Here is a 27,010-nt window from a genome sequence, read left to right on the forward strand (position 1 = left end):
TTGGTCACCACGATGTCGAGACTCTAGAAAGAGTACAGAGAAGAGCGACAAAGATGATCAGAGGACTGGAGGCTAAAACATATAAGGAACAGTTGCTGGAATTGGGGACATCTAGTTAAATGAAGAGAAAGACTAGGGGTGACATGATAGCAGTCATCCAGTATCTCAGGGGCTGCCCCAAAGAAGAGGGAGTCAAGCTATTCTCCAAAGCACCCGAGGGCAGGGTAAGAAACAACGGATGGAAACAAATCAAAGAGAGAAGCAACCTAGAATTAAGGATACATTTTCTGACAGTGGGAACAATTAACCAGTGGAACAACCTGCCTCCAGAAGCTGTGAATGCTCCAACACTGGAAGTTTTTAAGAAGAGACTAGACAGCCATTTGTCTGAAATGGTATAGGGTTTTCCTCCCTGAACAGGGGGTTGGACTAGATGACCTCCAAGGTTCCTTCCAACTTTATTATTACGCCTTTATTATTTTTACAAATAACTGAAGGCAGTAAACACACGAATCACATCATCATTAAGCAAATCCAACTTTCCCCACTGACTTTGCTTCGTTGGAAACTGGCTGGGACGGTCACAAATGATGACCATATGAACCTGGGATGCTGAGATTGTCATAAATACACCCATGTTGCCAAGTGACCAAATTTTGATTACGTGATTGTGGGGAGGCTTCTGATGGTAGTGAGCGGACAATTGAAAGAAACCTTTTTCGGTGCCGTTGAAACGTCGAATGATTGTAAACATTTTGTTGTAAATCAAGGACTACCTGTACTCCGATAGGAAAGAATACTGTACCTGTAGCTCAGAGTTGAATTGTGGGGTCCTTGGTGCTCTCTGAGCTTTGTTGTTGGCCTGCAGACGTTTCATTACCCAACTAGGTAACATCATCAGTGTTAGAAGGCAGTGGGGGATATGAGGAGGATGAGGACTGTGGGGTCCTTGGTGCTCTATGAGCTAGGTAACATCACTTGAAATTAAGGAGAAACTTCCTGACAGTGAGGACAATTAACCAGTGGAACAGCTTTGCCTCCAGAAATTGTGGGCTCTCCATCACTGGAGATTTTTAAGAAGAGACTAGACATTCACCTGTCTGAGATGGCATAGGTTCTCCTGCTTGAGCAGGGGGCTGGACTAGAAGACCTCCAAGGTCCCTTCCTATTCTATTCTATTCTATTCTATTCTATTCTATTCTATTCTATTCTATTCTATTCTATTCTATTCTATTCTATTCTATTCTACTCTATTCTACTCTATTCTGGAGGAGGAGGAGGAAGGGGGGAACTGTGGGGTCCTTGGTGCTGTCTGAGCTTCATTGTTTGCTTGCAGACGTTTCATTACCCAACTAGGTAACATCATCAGTGCTACCGTGTTTCCCCAAAAATAAGACCCAACCGGAACATAAGCATGATTTTACACCCCCCACCACCCCCTCCGGAACACTCTCCTCCCATCAGCAATTCCCTAAAAGAACCAAACCCGCTCTTTCTCTCTTCTCCTGACCTGGGTTCAGCAGGTCGTGGGAACGCATCCTTCTCCTCCCACCCCCGCCACCCCCTAGTTCTTCCGGACCGGGCAACCAAGGAGGCAGCTGCGCGCTCCGCTTGAGCATCCCGGGCGCCCCGGCGTGCTGCCCACCTGCTGCCGGCTGGGGTGCCTCCGATGTGCCCCCCCCCTCCATTAGCGGGCATTTGTATTCCTCCCTCCCCTCCCTCCTTCCCCGCCTCCGCTCTCTACCGCAATGCCGTAGTGCGAGGAGGGGAAGGGAGGGGAGGGGAGAGCGGGGCGACTGCATTGCGCCGCCGCCGTCAATAGGTGGACTCGCTCGGCGCAATAAAGCGCTCCGAGCCCAGCTCGCCAGCCTCTCGTCTCCAGCCGCCGCTGCCGGTAAGAGCTCCGGCCGGGCGCAGCGCAGCGCAGCGCTCGCTTGGCAGCGCCTCCAAAGACCCGGGACCGGCTTGTCCGCGTCTGCTGGCTTGCGGGGTGGGCATGCCTTGCCGAAGGAGGGTGTGTGTGTGTGTGTGTGTGTGTGTGTGTGTGTGGAGGGGGGCGCCGTTGGGGAGGGGAGGGGGGGGTGTCCCACGCTGCCCTTTCCAAGGGGGGCGAGCGAGGCGAGGTCGTTGCAAGAAGGCTTTTCAAGGCGGAGGGGGAGAGGTGCGGGCCGGCGGCGGCGGCGTGGGGTGGACGGGTGCGTGTGTGTGCAAGCGGCTTTCCCCAGCTGTAGGTTGTAGATTGGGGCCCTCAACTCCCCACCCCATACACACACACACACACACTTCCCTTTCTGCCTCCCTCCATCACAAACACACACACACACACGCACATATATAAGCACCCAGCTGCGCAGGTGTTGGAAAAAAGGGGCGCGGGGGGTCACGGTACAGAGAGAAAAGCGATCCCACCGCTCCGGGGGGGGGGCGGTGGTGGTTTCGTGGGTCGAACAGGATCTCTCCCTTTTGGCGCATCTCTCTCTCTCTCTCTCTCTCTCTCTCTCTCTCTCTCACACACACACACACACACACACACGCACGTATATACGCACCCAGCTGCGTAAGTGTTGGAAAAGGGGGGCGCGGGGGTCACGGTACAGAGAGAAAAGCGATCCCACCGCTCCGGGGGTGGTGGTGGTTTCGTGGGTCGAACAGGATCTCTCCCTTTTGGCGCATCTCTCTCTCTCTCTCTCTCTCTCTCTCTCTCTCTCTCTCTCTCTCTCTCTCTCTCTCTCTCTCTCTCTCTCTCTCACACACACACACACACACACACACACACACACACACACGCACGTATATACGCACCCAGCTGCGTAAGTGTTGGAAAAGGGGGCGCGGGGGTCACGGTACAGAGAGAAAAGCGATCCCACCGCTCCGGGGGTGGTGGTGGTTTCGTGGGTCGAACAGGATCTCTCCCTTTTGGCGCATCTCTCTCTCTCTCTCTCTCTCTCACACACACACACACACAGGGAGAGCAAGGGCACCTTTCTCTAACGCCCCCCCCTCTCCCCGCCTTCATTATTTTATCATTATTCCTTATTTCTTCCCAGCGAGGGTGGGCAAAAAGCCGCTCCTTGCGCCCCGGGCTTTGCAGTTGACCTTGCGCGGCCGTCTGCTTCTCTCGCCCCTGATTTGCAAAGGAAAAAAGAAAAAAAAAGCCGTCTAGACGGTGAGGGCGGGTTAACCCGGGTTCCTTTTGGGTGGGTGGGTGGGGGGTTTTGCAAGCCGGGGAGCCTCGAGCAAAGAAAGGGATTTTTTTCCCTTTTTTTTTTAAAATAAAAAAGGGGGTTTATTTCTCAATGGGGCCGGGCGGAGCACGCTCTGCCCCCTCCCTCCCTCCCTCCCCCCCCCCTCCTTTCACGCCAGCCGGGGAGATGGAGGCGAGATCTCAAATTTAAACCCGGGGTGGGGGCTTTGGGTTTTAAAAATAACCGTGCAAAAAGGATGGGGGTGGGGTGGGGGGGGAGTGAAGCGCGTGCCTTGCGAACCGAGCACGACCCTGGAGCGGCTCGGGGGGGTGGAGGGGGGAGGGAGGGAGGGACGATGCCGAGATGCTTTTGAACCTTTCCTTTGATGTCAACGCGCATTTTGGCCTCTTCGGGAGACCCCAGCCAATTTTTTTAAAAAAAGATTTTTTTAAAAAAAAATACATGATTTATTTTTTTTGCACTTTTTTTTTTAAAAAAAAGCATTTATTTATTTATTTTGCACAGATGGCGTCTTCTAGAATGAGATATAGGCGGCAGATTTTGGACCGAGATCTGGGCTTTGCATATATTTCTTTCTTTCTAACACCCGCCCCCCCCACCTCCCTCCTTCTAAAGTCAGGCTGAGAACCTGCCAAATTCCTAAGGGATGCACCTGTTCTGCCTCTTTCCCAGGTTGCTGAGAAAAGGGGGGGTGTAGCTAAGAGAACCCACCCACCCCTTTGCAAAAAACGAATAAAATTGCATTTTCAAGGGAAGAGAAGGGGGGAAAAGGGTTTTTTTTTGGTGGGGTGGGCGGAGATGGCTGCTTAGGTGCAATATAAGGCCTATTTTTTTATTTTGCAAAAGAGGATTGAAGCTATTTGATTTGATCTGTTTCGTATATTGGCTTATATTTTGCGGTATTCCAGGGGGAGAAAATAAAGGCTCTTATAACCATCTTTCCCTCCCTCCCCCTTCCGGCAGCTCATGCAAAAAAGCTATTTATGGTTTCCACCCCCCCTTCCCTTTTGCAGCACCATATTGGGCTGTAGGAAGACAAATTTATAATGAAACTCCTCAACTGCCTGGGAATAAAGTGACTGAGAAGGAACAGGTTGGAAAATGGAGCAGAGTTGAATCATCTTTGGGGGCGGGTGGATTGGAGATAATGGATGGCTTATGAATAAATCATCTTCTCGTAAAAATAGCCCTTGTCTTGAAGGATGACTGGAGCCGAAGGCTAAGTCATCTTCTAAGTCTACTCAACGTGCAACTTTAGGCCAGGAGGAGAAGATGCAGCTAATTTGAACCCCCATTGTAAAAGCAAAGATCAGGGTTGGGGAAAATGGGGTGCTGAAAGAAACGGGACAAAACGCGTAATTTTTCTCAGCCAACCTTGGGCTACATCCCCTCGGTTGCAAGCTTTTAGAAAGCCACGGCTTAAATTCAGGCTGCTTGGCCTAGTAGTTGCTGCGTTGGATCGCTTCAAGTTAGGTTGCCTCCTTATTTGGCGCCGAGGTCAAAAACGGGGTGCAGCTTAAATGAATCTTCCTCAGCATTCAGATAAGCGAGGGGTTCCCCTTTCTGCATCCTATCCAGAACGGAAAGTGTGTTTGAAAAAAAAGTGTGTGTGTGTGGGGGGGGGGTGCTGTCCATATCAACCCAGCTTCTCAATTCAGGACCACCAGGAAGCAAGGGACCCCCATTTTGTATTAGTTTAGGACCAAGTTAAAGCATTTAAGAAAAAAAGTAGTTATCTGATAGCAGATGGAAATTGATTGATCCCTCTGCATTTGGTTGTGGGGTGCTTTGCGCTGAATGACAAGAGGCCCTTAACACCCACCATCACCACCACCACCTTCTCTCAATATTCATAAATAACAAGATATTAGTATTAAGGATTTAGTATAAAGCTAGAGAATCAGGTTTTTTGTCATCTTATAAATGAATCAATTGCCCCTTTTTTATTGCCTTTTATTTGACGACCTTCGCCTAAGCTGCGCAGCATAAGCCTCCAGGCGTTCATTTTTGCATTTTAAAAATTGTGTCAAAACACCAGGTATACTTTCTTACCTTTAAAGCTTTCGTTTGTATTTTCACCTTGCCCCGGTGTTTTTCATACAAACACCACCGCGCCCGGTTGCCATCTGTGTTCCCGTATCCTATTGCTTATATTTTTCGATGCAATAAAACAATTAAAACTTGGAATGTGAGACACAGACGGGTGGTGGGGAGGGTGAGGTCTACTCATGAAGGCAGGAAAAGTTTGATGAAACTTTGAAACGGGATCGATCCAAAATCTGGATCTGAAAACCTGGCTGACATTTCACAAACAATAAATGTAATGCCTGAGGAAGAGGCTTGATGTTGTTATAACTAACACACACACACACACACACACACACACTCGGGTTTTGTTGCCTGTGGAACCCAAGGCTTGGCAGTATGGTGTTATGTGGCTCTTGTGTTGTGCTCTTGTTGCTCCTGACAACAAACCAGCTGATCGCTCCTCTTCTCTTTGCACACAGCTTTTCTTCGCAGCCGCTGCGCCACTTTCCCACCCTTTGGGCTATAATCTGCCCCCTCCCCTGCCGGCCCCCTGTACGCCCAGGCCTCGGCCAAGAGAGGAAATATGGGGAAGGAAAAGACCCACATCAATATTGTGGTCATTGGACATGTAGACTCTGGCAAGTCCACCACCACCGGCCATCTCATCTACAAATGTGGGGGCATCGACAAGCGGACCATCGAGAAATTCGAGAAGGAAGCCGCAGAGGTAAGATGAGGGGGCTTCTCTGGGTGTTTATCCCTCTGACCTTCATATCGGCCCTCCCTCCCTCTCCTCCCTCCCATACTTCCCTCCCTCTCTTATCCTTTCCTTCCTTCCTTCCTTCCTTCCTTCCTTCCTTCCTTCCTTCCTTCCTTCCTTCCCTTCTTTGTCCTCTCTCGTTCCTTCTACCATCTCCCATCTCTTTCCTTCTTCATCTCCCTACCTTCCTCCCTACCTTCTATATTTCCCACCCTCCCTTCTCCTGTCTCTCCTTCCTTCCTTCTTTCCTTCCTTCCTTCTCCCATCTCTCCTTCCTTCTTCTCATCCTCCCTCCCTCCCTTCTTTCCTTCCTTCTCCTATCTCCTTCCTTCTTCCCATCTCCCTTCCTTCCTTCTTCCCAATTACTTCCTTCCTTCTCCCATCTCTCATTCCTTCTTCCCATCTCCCTCCCTTCTTCCCAATTCCTTCTTTCCTTCCTTCTCCTATCTCTCCTTCCTTCTTCCCATCTCCCTCCCTTCCTTCTTCCCAATTCCTCCCTTCTTTCTCCCATCTCTCCTTCCTTCTTCCCATCTCCCTTACTTCCTTCTTTCCTTCCTTCTCCTATCTCCTTCCTTCTTCCCATCTCCCTTCCTTCCTTCTTCCCAATTACTTCCTTCTTTCTCCCATCTCTCCTTCCTTCTTCCCATCTCCCTTACTTCCTTCTTCCCAATTACTTCCTTCTTCCATCTCTCCTTCCTTCTTCCCATCTCCCTTCCTTCCTTCTTTCCTTCCTTCTCCTATCTCCTTCCTTCTTCCCATCTCCCTTCCTTCCTTCTTCCCAATTACTTACTTCCTTCTCCCATCTCTCCTTCCTTCTTCCATCTCCCTTCCTTCCTTCTTTCCTTCCTTCTCCTATCTCCTTCCTTCTTCCCATCTCCCTTCCTTCCTTCTTCCCAATTACTTCCTTCTTTCTCCCATCTCTCCTTCCTTCTTCCCAATTACTTCCTTCCTTTTCCCATCTCTCCTTCCTTCTTCCCATCTCCCTTCCTTCCTTCTTCCCAATTACTTCCTTCCTTCTCCCATCTCTCATTACTTCTTCCCATCTCCCTCCCTCCCTTCCTTCTTCCCAATTCCTTCTTTCCTTCCTTCTCCTATCTCCCTTCTTCCCATCTCCCTCCCTTCCTTCTTCCCAATTCCTCCCTTCCTTCTTCCCATCTCCCTCCTTCCCAATTCCTTTTCCCATCTTCCTTCCTTCCTTCCTTCCTTCCTTCCTTCCTTCCTTCCTTCCTTCCTTCCTTCCTTCCTTCCTTCCTTCCTTCCTTCCTGTTTGGGAGAAGACAACTAGCATAGAAAAAAGACTTGGAACTCTATAAGAAAAATTCCACCGTACTTCCTGGCAGGGACAATTTCATTCATTGCCCCATTGTGGATCTTTCTCTCTTTACACTGATAATATTTGCGTTTCTGGTTCTAAGTCGTCTGCTTAGGCACAAATATTCTCTGTGTTGGATAGGACTAAACCAACCAGCTCCTCTCGTTAGGATGGCACCTACAAAGGGGTGCAATTGTTTTTACTGACTCCCCAGATTGAAAACACGAATCATTCATTTTGTGTGCAGAAAACCTCTCTGGATCTATGCAAAAATGAGGAGGTAGGATTTTTTTTCACAGCAGGCGGCTTCGCAGCTGCCCGTTGCAATCTGTAGTGGCCACATCAGATACTATAAATAAAGGGAAGATAAGCCATTCTTGAAAGAAGCTGAACTCCTAGCACGGTTTCCTAGATATTGTAAGGGATGGAGTTTGCCATTTTGTTCTTGACTTTTTAATCTTCTTTCCAGCTCTGGAATCTCGGGAGTCACTCTTCCCAAGGACTAAACTGGGATCAACCATGTTTAGGTCCCCAGATCAGCCAAGGGCAGTTCAGGGTTGTGGCTTAATTTGAATTGGGCCATATCTGTTTTTTTAAATTTAAATTAAGCAAGCTCATTCATGGAAGGAGGGATTTAGAACAGTCTTTTCTGTTAAAGGTGGTGCTGGTGCTACTAAAGATAAAGGCATAAAGGTTCCCCCGCACATGCGTGCTAGTCGTTTCTGACTCTAGGGGCCGGTGCTCATCTCCGTTTCAAAGAGAAGAGCCAGCGCTTGTCCGAGGACGTCTCTGTGGTCATGTGGCCGGCATGACTAGACGTCAAAGGTGCACAAAATGCTGTTACTTTCCCACTGTAGTGGTCCCTATTTTTCTACTTGCCTTTTTACGTGCTTTCGAACTGCTAGGTTGGCAGAAGCTGGGACGAGTAACAGGCGCTCACTCTGCTACGCGGCACTCGGGATTCGACCCGCCACACTGCCGACCTTCTGATCGACAAGCTCAGCGTCCTACATCTAGCTAATTTCTCCAGTTATTCAGGAAAAATACTACAGGTAGCCAGACAACATCGTTCAGCAGAAGATGACATGTTCCTTTATTTTAAAAAAACAAAAAACAAAATCCCTAGATTTTTTTTTTTGTTACCCTTCGAAATATACATAAACGTATGCACGTATTTGTAAACGTGGTTCTTCAGAACTGGGTCTGATTATAGTTAACCCAGATTCCGTCTTTCATATCATCAGCTGAGTTCACACAACACCCTAAACCATAATTTGACTAGGTCACCATATTGACTAACATCCCATTGACTGGGTATATCCAGTATGCTAAGCCATGTGCTGTGGTCTGCAAACCAAGATAGCTGTATTCATTTTGCGCACCAAGCCAAAACTAAACTAAAGGTTTAATGTGAACGGCCTCCTTAAAAACAAATGGCTGTCCAGTCTCTTCCTAAAAACTTCCAGTGTTGGAGCATTCACCGCTTCTGGAGGCAGGTGGTTCCACTGGTTAACTGTTCTCACTGTCAGGAAGTTTCTCCTTAGTTCTAGGTTGCTTCTCTCCTTGATCAGTTTCAATCCGTTGATTCTTGTCCTGCCTTCGGGCGCTTTGGAGAATAGCTTGACTGCCTCTTCTTTGGGGCAGCCCCCTTTTTTTTATGAAGCTTAAATTCAGTATAGTGAGTAAACTCCTGTCCCATCTTAGCCGGAAGAAAGTAGAGTTTATTTTTAGTTTTACAACAGGTACATATCTAACCTTGATTCCTTCATTTCTCCCTGCTCAGTTCCCTGAAATAAATGCGTATCCTGCTTTTGTAAAGCTTTTGAGCAAAATATAATAAATACTCCATATGGCAATATTTCCAATTTATTTTATTTTATTTTATTTTAATTCCATTTATATCCCGCCCTTCTCCGAAGACTCAGGGCGGCTTACAAGCTTAGCAGTAACCTTCATTCTATGTATATGCCTGCTTATTAGGGCTTTCACACATACCCCCCAAGCGGCATTATTACAAAGTCAGCTTAATTGTCCCCAACAATCTGGGTCCTCATTTTACCTACTTCGGAAGGATGGAAGGCTGAGTCAACCTTGAGCCTGGTGGGACTCGAACCTGCACTAATTGCAGGCAGCTGGTGTTACTTAAGGAGGCATTAGCCCACTGCTCCACCAAGGCTCTTATTCCCTGGTAGATTTCATGAATTCTGCAGTGTTGTGATCATATTTTACAAATCTGAATTTTTGCCGGGTGGGCTTTCTCTTCTCAGCACTCTGCAAGTTTCTAGTCCTTAAGGTTTACAGACCGTTTGGGGAAAATGACCCGTGTTTGACAGCCATATGCAGTGACATTGCAAGAGACCAGAATAGCAAATTAAGATCATTTTAGTGCCCAGGAAGCGAGTTCTTAGCGCCACTGCGAAAGCACTTATCCTTCTTCTCTAGAAGCTGAATAAATTATGCAAAGCAGCCCAGCCACTATTCACATGTTTTAAAAAAGAACCTAAATCCATCCTTTACTGGGGCCCAATTTGTACATCGTTAATTTTTGTATGTAGAGCCGCCAAAAGAGGGCGCATAATCCCGAAAGGTGTGTCAGATATTTATTTCTTTGTCTGGCTTTTGCATAATTGCTAGCAAGACACTGGGGAAGAGCTGTTTGGCAGAATAAGAAGCCATTTCATAATGTTTATTAAAACGCAGCTGCACGACTTGGCTTTTTAGAGAAGAATTGATGGGGGGGGGGGGCAACCACAATAAGCTCTTCTCTATCCCGACTCTTCTGTCATTGGCCAAAGGCGACTGATAACAGAATTTCTGAGGATCGGTTGTTAATATTGGGTGTTTTACACCGATTTGTACTTTAGCTACAAGTCTGCTTACAGTTAAACCGTATCCTGGTAAAACAGTGGGATTTCCTCTCCCCCCCTCCCCGCACTTAGCAACGTCAGTTTATATTCTGTGCTAATTTATTCAGCTACAAATTAGAAATCGGCAAAGATGTCACCAGTTTGCTAATATTCTGTATTCTCCGGCTGAATTCTCCTAATTCAGTCACAAAGCTAAGCTAAAATTACCATAATTCTGCCTTATTCAGAACCAGTGAATTAAATTGCATTTGTTTGATCTCTTTTGCTAATTCAGGTCTCAGCCACGGCACTTTAAGGATGTATGGACTTCAACTCCCAGGATTCCCCAACCATGGTGGCTGAGGAATTCTGGGAGTTGAAGTCCACATTTTTAAAAAGAGGCTAGACCGTTACTTGTCTGAGATGGTATAGGTTCTCCTGCTTGAGCAGGGGGCTGGACTAGAAGACCTCCAAGGTCCCTTCCAGCTCTATTCTATTCATTCATTCATATCTTAAAGTTGTCGGAGTTGAGAAACACCGTAATAATGGATATAGGCAAAGAAACCAGAAAGACTGTCACTAGTATTTATTTATTTATTTATTATTTATTTATTAAATTTTAATACCACCCTTCTGCCGAAGGACTGAGGGCGGTGTACAGGGCAATAAATATCAAAATGTAAATACAAAAGTTAAAAAAGAGTATTATATCTGAATAGCTTACAATGTTGGCTTATTAAGGCAGGAACAAGCCAAGTTAGAACTGTAATATGATACCTACCAGGGGGGGGAGATGCTTTCCTGTTTGTTTGTTTGTTTTTAACAGAGGAGCAATATTTCAGGATATTTCTTTTACTACTTCAGAAAATAGAAACTTGTTCATTGACAACGGTTCTATCCAAGTTTTTTCCCCATTATTATTATTTATTGATGTCGCAAAACTCCAGTGTTTCTCAATCTTGGCAACTTTAAAATGTATGGATATTAACTCTCAGAATTCCCCAACCAGTGTGAACTTTGATCTCCCAGAATTCCCCCGACCAGTGTGAACTTTGAACTCAATGCTGGCTGGGGAATTCTGGGAGTTGAAGTCCACACGTCTTAAACTTGCCGAGATTGAGAATCACTGCTCTGTTCTTTTTTTAACAGGGATAGTTACATTAAAAAAAATAAATAAATTCTGATATTCTTGAAGAGGTTAGATCTTATTTTGAAATCCGTCCTTTTGAAGAGGTTAGACATTATTCTATTTTGCTTAGCCCAATAATCTACCCCTGCCTTGCCGCCTGCCTTCTTCTCTCATGATCTGTGCCTTTAAGCCAAGCAGGCATTGATTTGCCACCTTCCTTGGCATTGCCAACGAGCTGCAAGCCGGCTATTAATAGCCAAGTGACTGTGCTTTGCGACTCCATTTTCTGATGCAAGGCTGTGGATTTTTTCCCCACTTGATTGCATGTATAGGAAATGGAGGCCGGCTTTAATAAGACTATCAAAGGAAGAACTGAAAAAAAAGGGGGGGGGGAACATAGAGAAAAAAAAAGAAAGAAAGAGAGAAAGAGAAAGAAAGAAAGAGGTGCAATAAATTAGAGGCTTGTTTTTAAAGAACAGATGGAGTGCTTTAAATGCTCTCTCTCTCTCTCTCTCTCTCTCTCTCTCTCTCTCTCTCTCTCTCTCTCTCTCTCTCTCTGGCTTTGAAAAGGCTTAATCATATGCCTGCTGCTTCTTTGCAGTAAAATAAAGATTTTTTTCCCCTCCCCCAGTTTGTCAAACAGAGCTGGCACTGTACGAAGCTAGAAAATACAGCCTTCTCATTTGTCTCCATCCCTGGGCGTAACCAATTGATACGCGGGTAAGGGTGGGACCGTCAAAGAGGCTTCTCGTGATACAGCAAAATCTAGCATGCTCAATTTCCAGCGAGAAAAAACACCAGTTTATTGTTAGTGGGGTTTTATTTATTTATTTATTTAATCTCGTGCAATTTAGCTGAGTTGGGTGGGGCAGGGCCTCTGAAATAATCTGATTGTCCACGAAGCGGAAATTTATCTTCAGGTCTTTTTATTTCTTCTTCAGATGAAACTGCTTCTAAATAATAGATTTCCCCCCCTCCCTGATGCCTACTGTATAGAAATAATAGCTTTCGCCCCCTCCCTGATGCATACTGTTGGCTGGAGTTGAAGAGAGAATTATACTTAGCAGTGTTGTTGCATGTTAATAATGTTCTTGATGTCGGCTTGTTTCGAAGGAAGATTGATGTTAAGATACTCTTAGCAAAGTTTAAGCTAAGATATTATGTCACCCCTAGTCCTTCTCTTCATTAGACTAGAAGACATACCCAATTCCAGCAACCATACTTTATATCAGGGGTCTTCCAACGTGGCCCTTTTATGACTTGTGGACTTCAACTCCCAGAATTCCTCAGCCAGACACGCTGGCTGAGGAATTCTGGGAGTTGAAGTCCACAAGTCATAAAAGGGCCAAGTCGGAAGACTCCTGCTTTATACGATTTAGCCTCCCGTCCCCTTCTTGCCACTGAGATGATTACAGGTAGTCCTCGACTTATGACTGCAATTGGGACCAGTATCTCCCATTTTACGACCTTTTTTGCAGCAAACTGCTGCAGTTGCTAAGTGAATTCGGCTTCTCCCGTTTACTCCTTGGAAGCTGGCTGGGAAAGTCGCAAGTGGCAATCACGTGGCCCTGGGATGCTACACCCAGTGGTGGGATTCAAATAGGTAGACAACCGGTTCTCTGTGTGGATGCCATTTCCGGAAGTCCGTTCTGGCCCTGGGCAACAAAAAAAATTAGCTACCGGTTCTGCCGAAGTGGTGTGAACCGGCTGAATCCCACCACTGGCTACGTCCATCATAAATACATGTCAGTTGATGTGGATTTTGATCACATGACACAGCAGAGGCTACAGTGGTGGTAAATGTGAAAAGTGGCCGTCTCTTTTTTTTTTCCCCAGTGTCATTGTCATTAAACAAATGGTTATAAGTCGAGGACTACCTGTCTATTCAAGATTTTTCATTTTCATTTTTCATTTCATTTCTTTGGCGACCCAGCAGCAAAATTCATGGTTTAGACACAGGTGTCTATGGAGATTCTCAAGTCATCCAGGTCATAATTATCCCAAAGGTGCATTTTTTCAGGAGGTAACTGGACTTTCCCTGTTTTTCTTTGAAGACGCTTCTCATCCCAGAAGCTTCTCCAGGTTCTGACTGGATGGTGGGGAATGGAAGGATTTATACTCCTTGCAGACAGCTGGTCATTTGCATCCTTTTAGAGGGTTGTTGGTGACACTTGGAGGTTTACCTGTGTCCTCAGGGTCACTTGAGTGGTACAAATGGGTGTGGAGCCTTCATGGCTGCAGAATGTCTTCTGCCCGGGGTCCTTTCACATCCTGCAGCCACACTTTGCACTATTCAGGTGGCCCTGAGGACACAGGTAACCCTCCGAGTGGCCTCGACGACTCTCTAAAAGGATGCAAATGACCAGCTGTCTGCAAGGAGTATAAATCCTCCCATTCCCCACCATCCCGTCAGAGAAGCTGGAGAAGCTTCTTGGGTGAGAAGCCCAAACGTTTTCAAGGAAAAAGAAGAAACTCCATTTGCCGCCTGAAAAAAAAGCACCTTTGGGATTCAAAAAGACAGACGCACCTTTCTCGTCGGATGCTTCTCAGAATTTTCCCTTCATCTCTTGCCTGTATCTAACATGGTGTGTGTGTGTGTGTGTGTGTGTGTGTGTGTGTGTGTGTGTGTTTTCTTCTTCTTTTTCCTACCTGCCAGATGGGAAAGGGCTCCTTCAAGTACGCTTGGGTGCTGGACAAACTGAAAGCTGAACGCGAGCGAGGCATCACCATTGACATTTCCCTGTGGAAGTTTGAGACCACCAAGTATTACATCACCATCATTGATGCTCCAGGCCATCGAGATTTCATCAAGAACATGATCACGGGGACTTCACAGGTAAGAAAGCGGCGAAGCCAGCAACAGTTGGCTTCAGTGCCTGAACTCTGCTTTTCCCATTCTGGCATTGTCCAATTGGCTGAGCTGGAGGGCCCTGGATTAGAGACAAGGGCAACAGGATCCTGTATATCCGAGGGAGTACACCGAGGCTGGACTACCAATTCAGGAAGGACACCTCTTAGTTCTGCCTCCCCTGATAAGTTGCTTTCTTGCAGAGATCTCATTGCCCAACTAAGTAACCTCATCAGTGCTAGAAGGGGGTGGGGTTTGGGGGTCAGGAGGAGAAGAAGGAGGAGGACAGTGGGGGTCCTTGATGCTCTCCACACTGGGTGGTTTTCTTGCAGATGTTTCATTACCCAACTAGGTAACATCATAATGTAATGAGCCTTGGTGGAGCAGTGGGCTAATGCCTCCTTAAGTAACACCAGCTGCCTGCAATTAGTGCAGGTTCGAGTCCCACCAGGCTCAAGGTTGACTCAGCCTTCCATCCTTCCCAGGTAGGTAAAATGAGGACCCAGATTGTTGGGGGCAATTAAGCTGACTTTGTAATAATGCCGCTTGGGGTGTGTGTGTGTGAAAGCCCTAATAAGCAGGCATATACATAGAATGAAGGCTACTGCTAAGCTTGTAAGCCGCCCTGAGTCTTCGGAGAAGGGCGGGATATAAATGGAATTAAAATTAAAAAAAAATCAGTTCATGAACGGAGTGGGTTTGTGGAGAGGAGGAGGAGGAGAAGATGATGATGATAGTGGGGTCCTTGATGATCTCTGAGCTTGGTTGGTTTCAATGCTAGTCTGCTAGCATTGAAAATTCTCCTTTATAGTCTTGATTGGCAGCTATCCAGAACCATGGATTGATTTATTTTTTTTAATCCCATTTATATCCCGCCCTTCTCCGAAGATTCAGGGCGGCTTACAATTTAAAGCACAAATCAATGTGCTTAGCAATAGCCTGCATTCTATGTATATGCCTGCTTATTAGGGCTTTCGCCCCCCCCCAAGCGGCATTATTACAAAGTCAGCTTAATTGCCCCCAAACAATCTGGGTCCTCATTTTACCTACCTCGGAAGGATGGAAGGCTGAGTCAACCTTGAGCCTGGTGGGACTCGAACCTGCACTAATTGCAGGCAGCTGGTGTTCTTAAGGAGGCATTAGCCCACTGCTCCACCAAGGCTCTGCCACTGCTGCACAAGGCCTTTAAGGGCCAATGACATTCATCTCTTAGCTTGATCCTATACTGGGGACAAGAGCAAGAGGCAAAGATCTCTGGCGGGGTTTTCTTCCAATATGCACTTGCCTCAGTTCCTTCTCGCTTGCAGGAGTCAGATGTCAAGATTTCTATGTGTTTGACAATACATGGAGGGAATCCTTCTAGAAGCTGCTGTTTGTTCTGGGGTTACCAACAGCCCTTGTCTGATTAACAGAATAACAGAGATGGAAGGGACCTTGGAGGGGTAGTGCAGGGGTAGGCCACCTTGGCTCTTTGATGACTCGTGGACTTCAACTCCCAGAATTCCTGAGCTAGCATGGCTCAGTTTGGAAACCTCACCCTTTCCCCTCAGCATGGCTGGTGGAGGAATTCTGGGAGTTGAAGTCCACGAGTCATAAAGTGACCTAGGCCTAGGCCGGGGTAGGCCACCTTGGCTCTTTTATGACTCGTGGACTTCAACTCCCAGAATTCCTGAGCCAGCATGGCTCAGTTTGGAAACCTCTCCCTTTCCCCTCAGCATGGCTGGCTGAGGAATTCTGGGAGTTGAAGTCCACCAGTCATAAAAGGGCCAAGTGTGAAGACCCCTACCTTAGAAGGTTGCAAAAGGCAGGATCCTGGGACAGTGCAACCATCATAAACACAAGCAAATTGTCAAGCTGGGGGGTGTGTGTCCTGAATTTTGATCACATGACCGCGAGTATGCTGCAACGGTCATAAATGTGAAAAAGGTTGTAAGTCATTTCTCCCCCCCAGTTTCTGGTAACTTTGAACAGTTCACTAAATGAACTGTTGTTAATTGAGGACGACCTGTCTTAGGAATACAGCTTGCAAACTTGATTATTTTTTTTTATGTGTCGTGGCAGATCCCGGAGCCCTTGGTAGATGGCGAAACCCGTACAAATCCATTTGAAGCATGTCTAATTCCTTCCCTCCCCCAGGAATGTTTACTCCAGTAGCTCATCTCCTATTCATAGAATCAGGGGGATGAGTGGGGTTTTAGGTAATCAGTCCATCATTTTTAGAATTCATTGAGTTCCCAGAGGATGACTGGATGGGTTAATAAGCACTTCGGGTGAATCCATTGAGAGAAAGCTCATGAAATGCCCATACTCTGCCCCAATTTTTTTCAAAGCATTGAAAATGTGTTGGCCTCCTGTATATCCTCAACTGAAACAAAAGTGCATTTAATGACTGTTCAAAGTTATAGCAATAGTACTTAGACTTATATGCATACCGCCTCACAGTGCTTTACAGCAGGGGTCCCCAACCCCCAGTCCGTGGACCACTACCGGGCCGCAACATGCCAGCAACTGGTCCACACAAACAAGCAAAGCCCCATCTGTGGGATGCAGGCAGCACACAAAACCACTCACCCTCCGGTCTGCGGAAAAACCTCTCTCCACGGAACCAATCCCTGGTGCCCAAAAGGTTGGGGACCTCTGCTTTACAGCCCTCTCGAAGCAGTTTACAGAATCAGCCTATTGTCCCCAACAATCTGGATCCTCATTTTACTGACCTCGGAAAAAGGATGGAAGGCTGAGTCAACGTTGAGCCGGTCAGGATCGAACTGCTGGCAGTGGAATGCAGAGTTAGCCTGCAATAATGCATTCTAATAGAGAGATTGGAATAGATACATTGGAATAGATAGATAGATGATAGATAGATAGATAGATAGATAGATAGATAGATAGATAGATAGATAGATAGATAGATAGATAGAAATAACAGTTAGACTTATATACCGCTTCACAGTGCTTTACAGCCCTCTCTAAGTGGTTTACAGTGGCCGCCTATTTCCCCCCCCCCAATCCTTCAGACCTCAGAAGGATGGAAGGCTGAGTCAACCTTGAGCCGGTCAGGATCGAACTGATGGCAGTGGGCAGAATCAGCCTGCAATACCGCATTCTAACTACTGTTAACAGCAGAAGCTCTGAAAAAAACCCACAGCACTGGAAAAAATGGACTTATGACCGTTTTTCACACTTAAGACTGTTGCAGCCTCTCTGTGGTCATGTGATCAAAATTCAGATCCTTGGCGACATTACTCATATTTAAGACGGTTGCAGAGTCCCAGGGTCATGTGATCACCTTTTGCGAGAGGTAAAATCAATAGAAAAAAACCAGATTCAGGTAACAACCATGTTACTAATTTAAGAACTGCTGTGATTCTTTTAACAATTGTGTCAAGAAAAGTTGTAAAATGGGGTACGATTCACGTAATAAATGTCTTGCTTAACAACAGAAATTTTGGGGTCAATTGCGATCGTAGGTCGAGGACTACCTGTATATTTTTTTCCTATCGTTGTTGTGAAAAGTGTCAACATTATTCCTACTATATTTACATTCCTTTATGGACTGTAAATGAATGTAATATTTCCAAATATTCCTCAACAATGATGTTAAAATATTTAGAGTGAATAAAAAAACAGTGTTCCAATAGGACATGGATTGCCAGACTTCAAAGCTCAGGAGGTGAGTCTTATGGAATTGCTGATAGTTAATAATAATAATAATAATAATAATAATAATAATAATAATAATAATAATAATAATAATAAAAACAAACTTGGAGGTCATCTAGTCCAACCCTCTGGTTAATTGTTGGAACAACCTGCCTCCAGAAGCTGTGAATGCTCCAACACTGGAAGTTTTTAAGAAGAGACTGGACAGCCATTTGTTTGAAATGGTATGTTTCCTGCCTCAGCAGGGGATTGGACTAGATGACCTCCAAGGTCCCTTCCAATTTTTTTATTGGGGAAGAAACCCTGCTTGTGTAATAGGAGAACTGAAATGGTGTCTCAGCGCATTTCCAGTAGCTTATAAAAAAAACACTCAGTTAAACTTTGAGTCATCTTAAAGTGAGATGGGTGGCAAAATAATCAAATGAATAAACTCTCTGGGACCACAGTTGCTCATTGATAATATCAATCACCTGATGTGCTAAAACATTGTTTATATTTGATTTGTGTATTTCTTATACAGGTGGGACTTGTAGTTCCAACAGGTGTCTAGGACACTCAGTTCCCGAGGACTTCACTAAAAGATTGCTGTGCTGTAATCTTTTAAAATCATTCCCCCACCCCACCCCACCCCAAATTGACTCTGTTCTCACAAACCTCTTAACTAAGTCAAAGGAAAGGTCGGTGTGTGCTGTATGAACATCCTGAGCCGAAGTCAACAAAGAAGAGTATATAGCTTGCGATCGTTTGGAGAAACCTAAGTACTTCCATAACGGGCAGAAAAAAGATGGATGATGAATTAATTGGGTCTTTTTCAACCTTGGCTCCATTAAAGTGAGTGGATTTCAATTCCCAGTATTCTCCAATCCTGCAGGCTGGGGAACTCTGGGAGTCAAAGTCCACCCATCTTAAAAGTAGCCCAAAGTTGAAAAACACTTGAGTTAATCCTTCCTTTTACTAGCTGTGCATACAAAGACAAAGTCCTAGACTGGCCCCAAGAGACATGGCTCTCCTCAGTCTCTCTGTATTCTTTTATTCCTTCCCCTTTGCACCCAGATGGCCAAGGTTGATCCTGGGAAGGAAAGGAGGGCTCTCTGCAGTGGTGACATCTCCAATTGGGCCCTTGTAGATATTTAAATATATTTTGCCTGGGTCAGAAGTCAGAGCTTTCTTTACAGGGGCTGGAAATGGGTCACTAGACCAGGTCATCCAGGATTCTTTGCTACCAGACCAAGAGCAAGTTGCTTGCATTGGGGACAAGGCTAACTGGGGCAGCCAGATCACCTGGCCAAGTCACACTGCGGGGGGGGGGGGACCTTAGAGCTGTGTTTGTGTCGTCTTCTGCAAATTGACTTCCTCCCTCCCTCTCCCCTGCAGGCTGACTGTGCCGTCCTGATTGTAGCTGCTGGGGTAGGGGAATTTGAAGCAGGCATCTCCAAAAACGGGCAGACCCGCGAACACGCCTTGCTGGCCTACACGTTGGGCGTCAAGCAGCTGATCGTCGGCATCAACAAGATGGACTCCACGGAGCCTCCGTACAGCGAGAAGCGCTACGATGAGATTGTCAAGGAAGTGAGCGCCTACATCAAGAAGATCGGCTACAACCCGGCCACCGTCCCCTTCGTCCCCATCTCGGGCTGGCACGGCGATAATATGCTGGAACCGTCTCCCAACGTAAGCTTTGGGAGGGCAACTAAGAGAGAGAGAGAGAGAGAGAGCGCTCCCGTTTTGGGTTTATTCTGGGACTTGGCTACTGCTGGCTGGTTAGCCGTTAAGAGTTTTTCAAAATTAAAGGTGGCCTTTTAGAAATATTGCAGCCTTTGCTTTTTCAGAAAGACCCCAGATCCTGCTTTCATCTCTGAAACCTTTCTTTAAAAGTGTTTGAACCTCAAGCAGCTCAATAATTCCAGAGCGACTTAAATGCTGTATTCTTCGCTCGCTTTAGTGGAAAAGACAGCCAGCTTGATATAGTGGTTAAGGTGCTGGCCTAGAAGCCAGGTCCTGGGAGTTCCAGCTCAGCCTTAGGCATGAAAGTAGGCTGGGTGATTTTGGGCCAATCACCAGGAAACGGTGAATTCTAGTCCTGCTCCAGGCATGAAAGGCGGCTGGGTGACTTTGGGCCAATCACCAGGTGATGGTGAGTTCTAGTCCCATCTCAGGCATAGAAGCAGGCTGGGTGACTGGGACAATCACCAGGTGATGGTGAGTTGTAGTCCCACCTCAGGCATAGAAGCTGGCTGGGTGACTTAGGTCCAATCACCAGGAGACGTGAGTTCTAATCCCACATCAGGCATGAAAGCTGGCTGGGTGGCTTTGGACCAATCACCAGGAGACGGTGAATTCTAGTCCCACGTCAGGCATGAAAGCCAGCTGGGTGACTTTAGGCCAGTCCCTCAGCCCAACCCACCTCTAAAGGTGGTTGCTGTATGGAAAATAGGAGGAAGGATTATCAGATATGTTCGCTGCCTTGAGTTAACTTATAAAGTAATTATGGCGGGATAAAAATCTAACAAATAACTAAATGGGTCTAAGCAAGTGTTTATAATTTTCTTAAAAGGGACTTGAAAGAGAGAGATTTCTTTAGTATGAGAGGAAAAAGTCCTCTCCCATTTTTTAAAAAAAGATATGCACCGGCTTAGCAGCATTGAAGAAAGGGAATTCAAGAGGGGCTGGACTTAGGCAGTTTGTGGTAACATAATGACTCCAGGATAATTCCTCTCTTGACTCCACCACCAGGCTCTGCCTGTCCTCCTACAGGAATTCCTGGCAGCTTGGCATTTAGCCAAGCCAGCCATCAAAAGACACATAGACATAAGCCCCATTTGCACCGCATTGAACAGAGACAATAAAGTGGTTAAGAAGGAAATAAATGAATACAACTTCTGCATCATTCAACAGCCAGATAAGCAGGGATTAACACCAGACAACAATCAAGCAGAAAATAATTCCCTAATTAAGGACAAAACCAAACCCCATCAACACTGGCAGGGCAATCCACTGTATATAAACAAGGAGCAAGCAAAACCACACACTCATTTGCAATGTTAGACACAAAAATAGTCACAAATTGAAATCCACTCTGTTTGAGTTACAAATAGAAAAGAAGTTTATTAGACTTCACAGCAAAGTCTAAAAGGTAACGGTTTGCAAAGCCTGGTGGATTCAGGAAGGCAAACATTGCAATGTAGCCAAGCACTGAACCACACCCCAAATTCCAAAATCACATATTATCAGTGCTTTTTTTGTAAAAGAAAAAGGTGCCGGAACTCACACATGTCATACAACCCGCCTTGCCTACCCTGCAAGGTTCCATCCAAAAAAGGTGCCGGAACTCCGTTCTGAGCGTTCTATGAGAAAAAAAGCCCTGCATATTATTATACATCCTATCGCAACACCCCATTCCCTCCCCCATGGCCCCATTGGCTTAGGCTTTGGCGGTTACAACCTATCAGAAGCGCCTAAACAGAATACATTATCTCTGCCCTTGTTTGCTTACATTATACCAGGGGTGTCAAACTCAATTTCATTGAGGGCCACATCAGCATTGTGGTTGCCCTCGGGGGGCCGGGTGGGTATGGCCAGGGTGGGCGCGACCTACTGGGTGGGCGTGGCTAGAGTGCGTATGGCCTACTGGGTGGGCGTGGCCAGCTCTACATCATTGGCATCAAGGGTGCCTATGGGGGCCTGGGCAGGAGTGGGACAGATCTGAGGGTCTCTGGCAGGAGGAGGGTCTCTGGGCCAGGGCCAAGGCAATGGGGGCCGTTCCCTCCCTGTTTCCAGGATGGCTTCGGGGGCCACATGAAACCACTTCGCGGGCCGGATCTGGCCCCCGGGCCTTGTGTTTGACATGTCTGCATTATACTAATAAGATCCCTCCCCTACTATCAGTTCTAGAGGAGAGATGTCTCCTATCTTCTACACCTGCCATGGGTACCAGGCACCAGAAGGTACTTAAAAACAATTCCTAGATGGTGACTCACACTGGGCCCCATGGTAACTCCTGTTCTCTCCCTCCTCCACTTGACGCTTGTATTTCCCCCCATATACTCAAAGCATCTACTCAGGCAATTGATTATAAAATGATTATTATAAAATATAAAATATGATTACATAATAATACTAAAAGCATATATATTTTTATTTTTAAATTTCCTCACTACTTCCAGTTATTTTCCACAGCAATAATAGCAACAGTACTTAGACTTATATGCTGCTTCATAATACTTTGCGGTTTTCAGAGTCAGCATGTTGACCCCAACAATCTGCGTCCTCATTTTTACCGACCTCAAAAGGATAGAAGGCTGAGTCAACCTTGAGCCGGTCAGGATCGAACGCCTGGCTGTGGGTAGAGTCAGCCTGCAGTGCTGCATTCTAATTACTGGTGCCAGCAAAGCTTCTGTTGTTTCTTTTCCCCTGCTTCTTATTTAGTTTGTGTTAATTTTTATCCCTCGTTTAAAAGTGTCAATAGCAGTTACGTATGTAAACCAAAAAAGTTGTGGTGATCTTCCTCTTTTTTTGTGGAGGGAAAGTGCGTCTTTGTTCCGACATGGAAGATTTGAGTTGTACAGGTAGCCCCGCTCAAAAAACACCTTTGCCCTTTTCTCGCGTAGATGCCGTGGTTCAAAGGATGGAAAGTGGAACGCAAGGAAGGCAACGCCAGCGGGGTCTCCCTTCTGGAGGCTCTGGATACGATCCTGCCCCCCACTCGCCCTACAGATAAACCTCTGCGCCTGCCTCTTCAAGACGTCTACAAAATTGGAGGTGAGGGGAACATCTGGGGCAGGGGTAGGCAACCTTGGCTCTTTTATGACTCGTGGACTTCAACTCCCAGAATTCCTGAGCCAGCATGGCCCAGCTTGGAAACCTCTCTCTTTCCCCTCAGCATGGCTGGCTCAGGAATTCTGGGAGTTGAAGTCCACGAGTCATAAAGCGGCCTAGGCCTAGGCCAGGGGTAGGCAACCTCGGCCCTTTTATGACTCGTGGACTTCAACTCCCAGAATTCCTAAGCCAGCATGGCTCAGCTTGGAAACCTCTCCCTATCCCCTCAGCATGGCTGGCTCAGGAATTTTGGGAGTTGAAGTCCAGGTGTCATAAAAGAGCCAAGGTTGCCTACCCCTGATTCTGAGGGAAAGGCAATCCTTGCCTGGTCCTGTGGCTGCGGTTTTAAGTTTCTGCAGGCTGGACCTTATTTGCAGGTAGTCCTCGACTTAACAACCGTTCGTTTAATGACCATTCAAAGGTACCATGCCACTGAAGAAAATGGCTGGTGATCGTTTTTCACACTTACAACCGTTGCAGCAGCCCCATGGTCATGACCCTGTATGGATTTCAGCAAAAGGGGTCAGTCAATACAGGTAGTCTTAAGTCTTACATCACCTCATTTCTTTTTTATTTATTACATTTATTTGCTACCCATCTTGTTTCAGAGACTCTGGGCAGCAAATTGTTATTGCAAAACATAATAACACACTGCTGCAGGCAACCAAGCAGGACCATCTGTAAATATTGTTTACAAACATTAAAAACCCACTCCAAAAAACCAAAAACCAGAATTATGAAATTGCAACGCTTTGGAAGCCCTTTGTTTCTAGTAGACCTCATAAAGAACACAGAAGTTTATCGAGATTTCAGCCAATACATTTCTTTTAATTTTTATTTTGTGGCAGCCATGAGGTTGGGTTTGATTTTTGCTCGGTTTTTACCTGACATGAAAATGTTGCTGGCTTCTCCCTTCATAAATTTGGAAGCAACATTTTGTGTCTTTCCTTTTTGCAAGAAGTAAGTTTATAAAGTTAAGATGAAAGGATAGACAGATAGACAGAGAGAGAGAGAGAGAGAAAGAGAAAAAGAAAGAAAAAGTAAGATAGATTTTTGAAACACTTTTTCTCACTTCTGCATTTCTCCTTCAGTACAGGCAAATAATTTTTAGCCCTTTGTCTTTAATGTGCCAGCCCAGTTCTGCACAACTATATCAAGGAACTCTATAAAATAGCAATTTGTTTATATACATTTGTATAGCACTTAGTTAGAACCTACAACAGAATTTGCTGCTTGTAAATAAGTCTTAATTTCTAAGCGCATCATTTAAATAAATACTATGTTCCCCCATGGCAATCTGTTACAAAAAATTATTCTATGGGAACAGCCACCAAAATGGGGCCTTCCAGATGTGCAGGTGAATGATGCAGATGGAAAGAAGATGGGGATTGAAGATCAACCTATCAGGAGAAGCCTTTCCGATGTCTTTGAAACTCCATGTTCCCTGATGGTTGTCGTATTGATCTGACACCCTTTATGGCCGTTCACAGGTATTGGGACTGTCCCCGTGGGCCGTGTGGAGACCGGGATCCTCAGGCCTGGCATGGTGGTCACCTTTGCCCCTGTGAACATTACCACCGAGGTGAAGTCGGTTGAGATGCACCACGAGGCCTTGAGTGAAGCTCTGCCAGGGGACAACGTGGGCTTCAACGTCAAGAACGTGTCCGTGAAGGACATACGCCGGGGCAACGTCTGTGGGGACAGCAAATCTGATCCACCTCAGGAAGCAGCCCAGTTCACTTCTCAGGTGAGCAGAGGGCCAGAGGGTGGCCATTTAGAATAGCTGTGTCATCGGATCCTAACTGTCAGGACCAAGCCAATCAGAGCCATTTCTTGATAGTGAAAGTCAGTTACTGTATTGTCTTGTCACTTTTGTTATAAGAATCTCCCCACACTGCTTGTTTTCCCCCTGGGAACAACCAGAAAAGGTTATAAGGATCTTGTGGGAGATCCAAGTTTATGTCACATATGACTATGCAAGGATTCCAAGCTAGGCCCTCACTTGATTCCTCCTTCCAGCCTTTGCCCACAACTAATTTTTAGGGCTATATTTGTATCCCATTGAGGCCAAATATTGACCATGCTCTTCCGACGTGCTTTAGCCAAATCAGGTATAGGTGGTCCTCGACTTACGACCCCAATATGGACCAGAATTTTGGTCCTAAGTTGGTGTGGTTGTAAGTTAAGTCACCATGTGACTGGACCCAGTTTTGCAATTATTCTTACAATGGTCATAAAGTGATTCATCAAGGTTGTTAAGTGAATAATATGGTTGCTAAGCAAAGCCATTGTTTGCCATGGGAAGCTTTCCCCCCGAAAACTAGCGGTAAATGACTACCAGCTATACAAGTAGTCCTCGACTTACAACAGTTCATTTAGTGACCATTCAGAATTACAACGGACTGAAAAAAGTGACTTATGACCGTTTTTCACACTTGCGACTGTTGCAGCATCCCCATGGTCACGGGATCAAAATTCAGACACTTGGCAACTGACTCATACTTATGACGGTTGCAGTGTTCCCAGGGGGAAGCAGATTTACTTAACAGCTGTGTTACTAACTCAATAAATGCAATGATTCACTTAACAACGGTGGCAAGAAAGGTCACAAATTGGGGAAAAGTTCACTTAACAAAATGTCTCACTTAGCAGCAGAAATTTTAGGCTTAATTGTGGTCATAAGTCGAGGACTACCTGTATTCTATATCACTTCCCATTTTGAACCGAATGATCCTCCATAATTGTCCAAAAGAGGGCAACATTGCTCACACACCCCCATCCCACCCTCGTCAAGGTGATCGTTCCATCTTCCTCTGACACCTCAACGATCGATCGATTGATTAATTTAATAGATTTATATAGCTGTCCATCTAATGGAAGCTGGCTCTGAGCAGTGTACGGCTATGTTTCTCAACCCTGGCCACTTCAAGACGTGCGAACTGCAACTCCCAGAATTCCGCAGCCAGCATGGCTGGCTGGGAAATTCTGGGAGTTGAAGTCCACACGTCTTAAAGGTGGCCGAGGTTGAGAAATGCCGGTGGACAAACATGTTCACAATTAAAACCACAAAACGGAATAACACAAATGAAGGGTTTAAAAAAAATATCCCAAGAACGCAGGTGGAACGCAATCATTTTAGCATCACGTATCTTCGATCCCAGGCTAATTTAGTGATTCTTGTATTTATTTATTTTGCCCAATCAGGTGATCATTCTGAACCATCCTGGACAGATCAGCGCTGGCTATTCGCCTGTCATTGACTGCCACACCGCCCACATCGCTTGCAAATTCGCCGAGCTTAAGGAGAAGATCGACCGGCGTTCTGGCAAGAAGCTGGAAGACAATCCCAAATCTTTGAAATCTGGAGATGCTGCGATCGTGGAGATGATCCCGGGGAAGCCGATGTGTGTGGAGAGCTTCTCCCAGTACCCACCTTTAGGTGAGCCGGGCTCCTTCTATTAATCCTTGTGAATGCCATTACAAGATACAGATAGTCCCTGACTTATCACCACAACTGAGCTCAGCTTTTCTGTTGCTAAGTGGGATGGTTGTTAAGTGAGTTTTGCCCCGTTTTGCAACCTTTCCTGACACAGCTGTTAAGTGAATCACTGCAGTCGTTACGTTTGTATCCTGGTTAAGTGAATTTGGCTTCCCCATTGACTTTGCTTGTCTGAAGGTCGCAAAAGAGGATCACGTGACCCCGGGACACTGCAACCGTCATAAATATGAGTCAGTTGTCAATTGTCCGAATTTTGACCACATGACCATGGGGATGCTGCCACAGCCGTAAGTGTGAAAAACGGTCATAAATCACTTTTTTCAGTGCCGTTGTAACTTTGAACGGTCAGTAAATGAGTAAGACTAGCTGTAATTGACCGACCCTTTCTACTGAAATCCATACAGGTAGTCCTCGACTTAACGACCATAATGGAGCCTGGGGTTTCCATGTCATAAGTCAAGGAACCTCACTTGCCTGACCCAATTGTCCCTCTTTTGTGACAATCATCAAGCAAACACATCGGTCCTAAAGCATGGGCATTATAAACTGTGATCATGTGACTGCGGAATTCTATAACATGATTTGCTAAAGGCCTGAAATGTGGTAATGTAACTGTGGGATGGGGGTGCCGTCTTCAGAAGCCCATAACCAGGTCATAAGTACTTTTGTGGGCCCTGTCTTAACTTTGAATGATCATTAAGGTAGGTAGGTAGGTAGGTAGGTAGGTAGGTAGATAGATAGATAGATAGATAGATAGATAGATAGATAGATAGATAGATAGATAGATAAGAAAGAAAGGTAGGTAGGTAGGTAGGTAGGTAGGTAGATAACCTTTATTGTCATTTTTCCCCCCTGTGGGCACAATGGCACACATTAAAAATGAAATTTAGTTGCTCCCTCTCAAAGT

General features: G+C 45.9%; 1 protein-coding gene across 1 annotated transcript in view; it reads left to right on the forward strand.

Moving 5' to 3' along the window:
- The first annotated feature begins 1,804 nt into the window (after positions 1 to 1,804).
- EEF1A2 (eukaryotic translation elongation factor 1 alpha 2) overlaps positions 1,805 to 27,010 on the forward strand; it is a 29,472-nt gene continuing 4,266 nt past the window's right edge. The window contains exons 1-7 of the mRNA XM_083360917.1: positions 1,805 to 1,894; positions 5,714 to 5,961; positions 13,938 to 14,117; positions 19,164 to 19,460; positions 22,397 to 22,547; positions 24,095 to 24,351; positions 25,809 to 26,043. Of these exons, the coding sequence (XP_083217043.1) occupies positions 5,818 to 5,961; positions 13,938 to 14,117; positions 19,164 to 19,460; positions 22,397 to 22,547; positions 24,095 to 24,351; positions 25,809 to 26,043 (1,264 nt within the window). The 5' untranslated portion in view covers positions 1,805 to 1,894; positions 5,714 to 5,817. The remainder of the gene's footprint in view (positions 1,895 to 5,713; positions 5,962 to 13,937; positions 14,118 to 19,163; positions 19,461 to 22,396; positions 22,548 to 24,094; positions 24,352 to 25,808; positions 26,044 to 27,010) is intronic.

The sequence above is a fragment of the Vipera ursinii genome, assembly GCF_947247035.1.
Source record: "Vipera ursinii genome assembly, chromosome: 3".
Taxonomy (NCBI): domain Eukaryota; kingdom Metazoa; phylum Chordata; class Lepidosauria; order Squamata; family Viperidae; genus Vipera; species Vipera ursinii.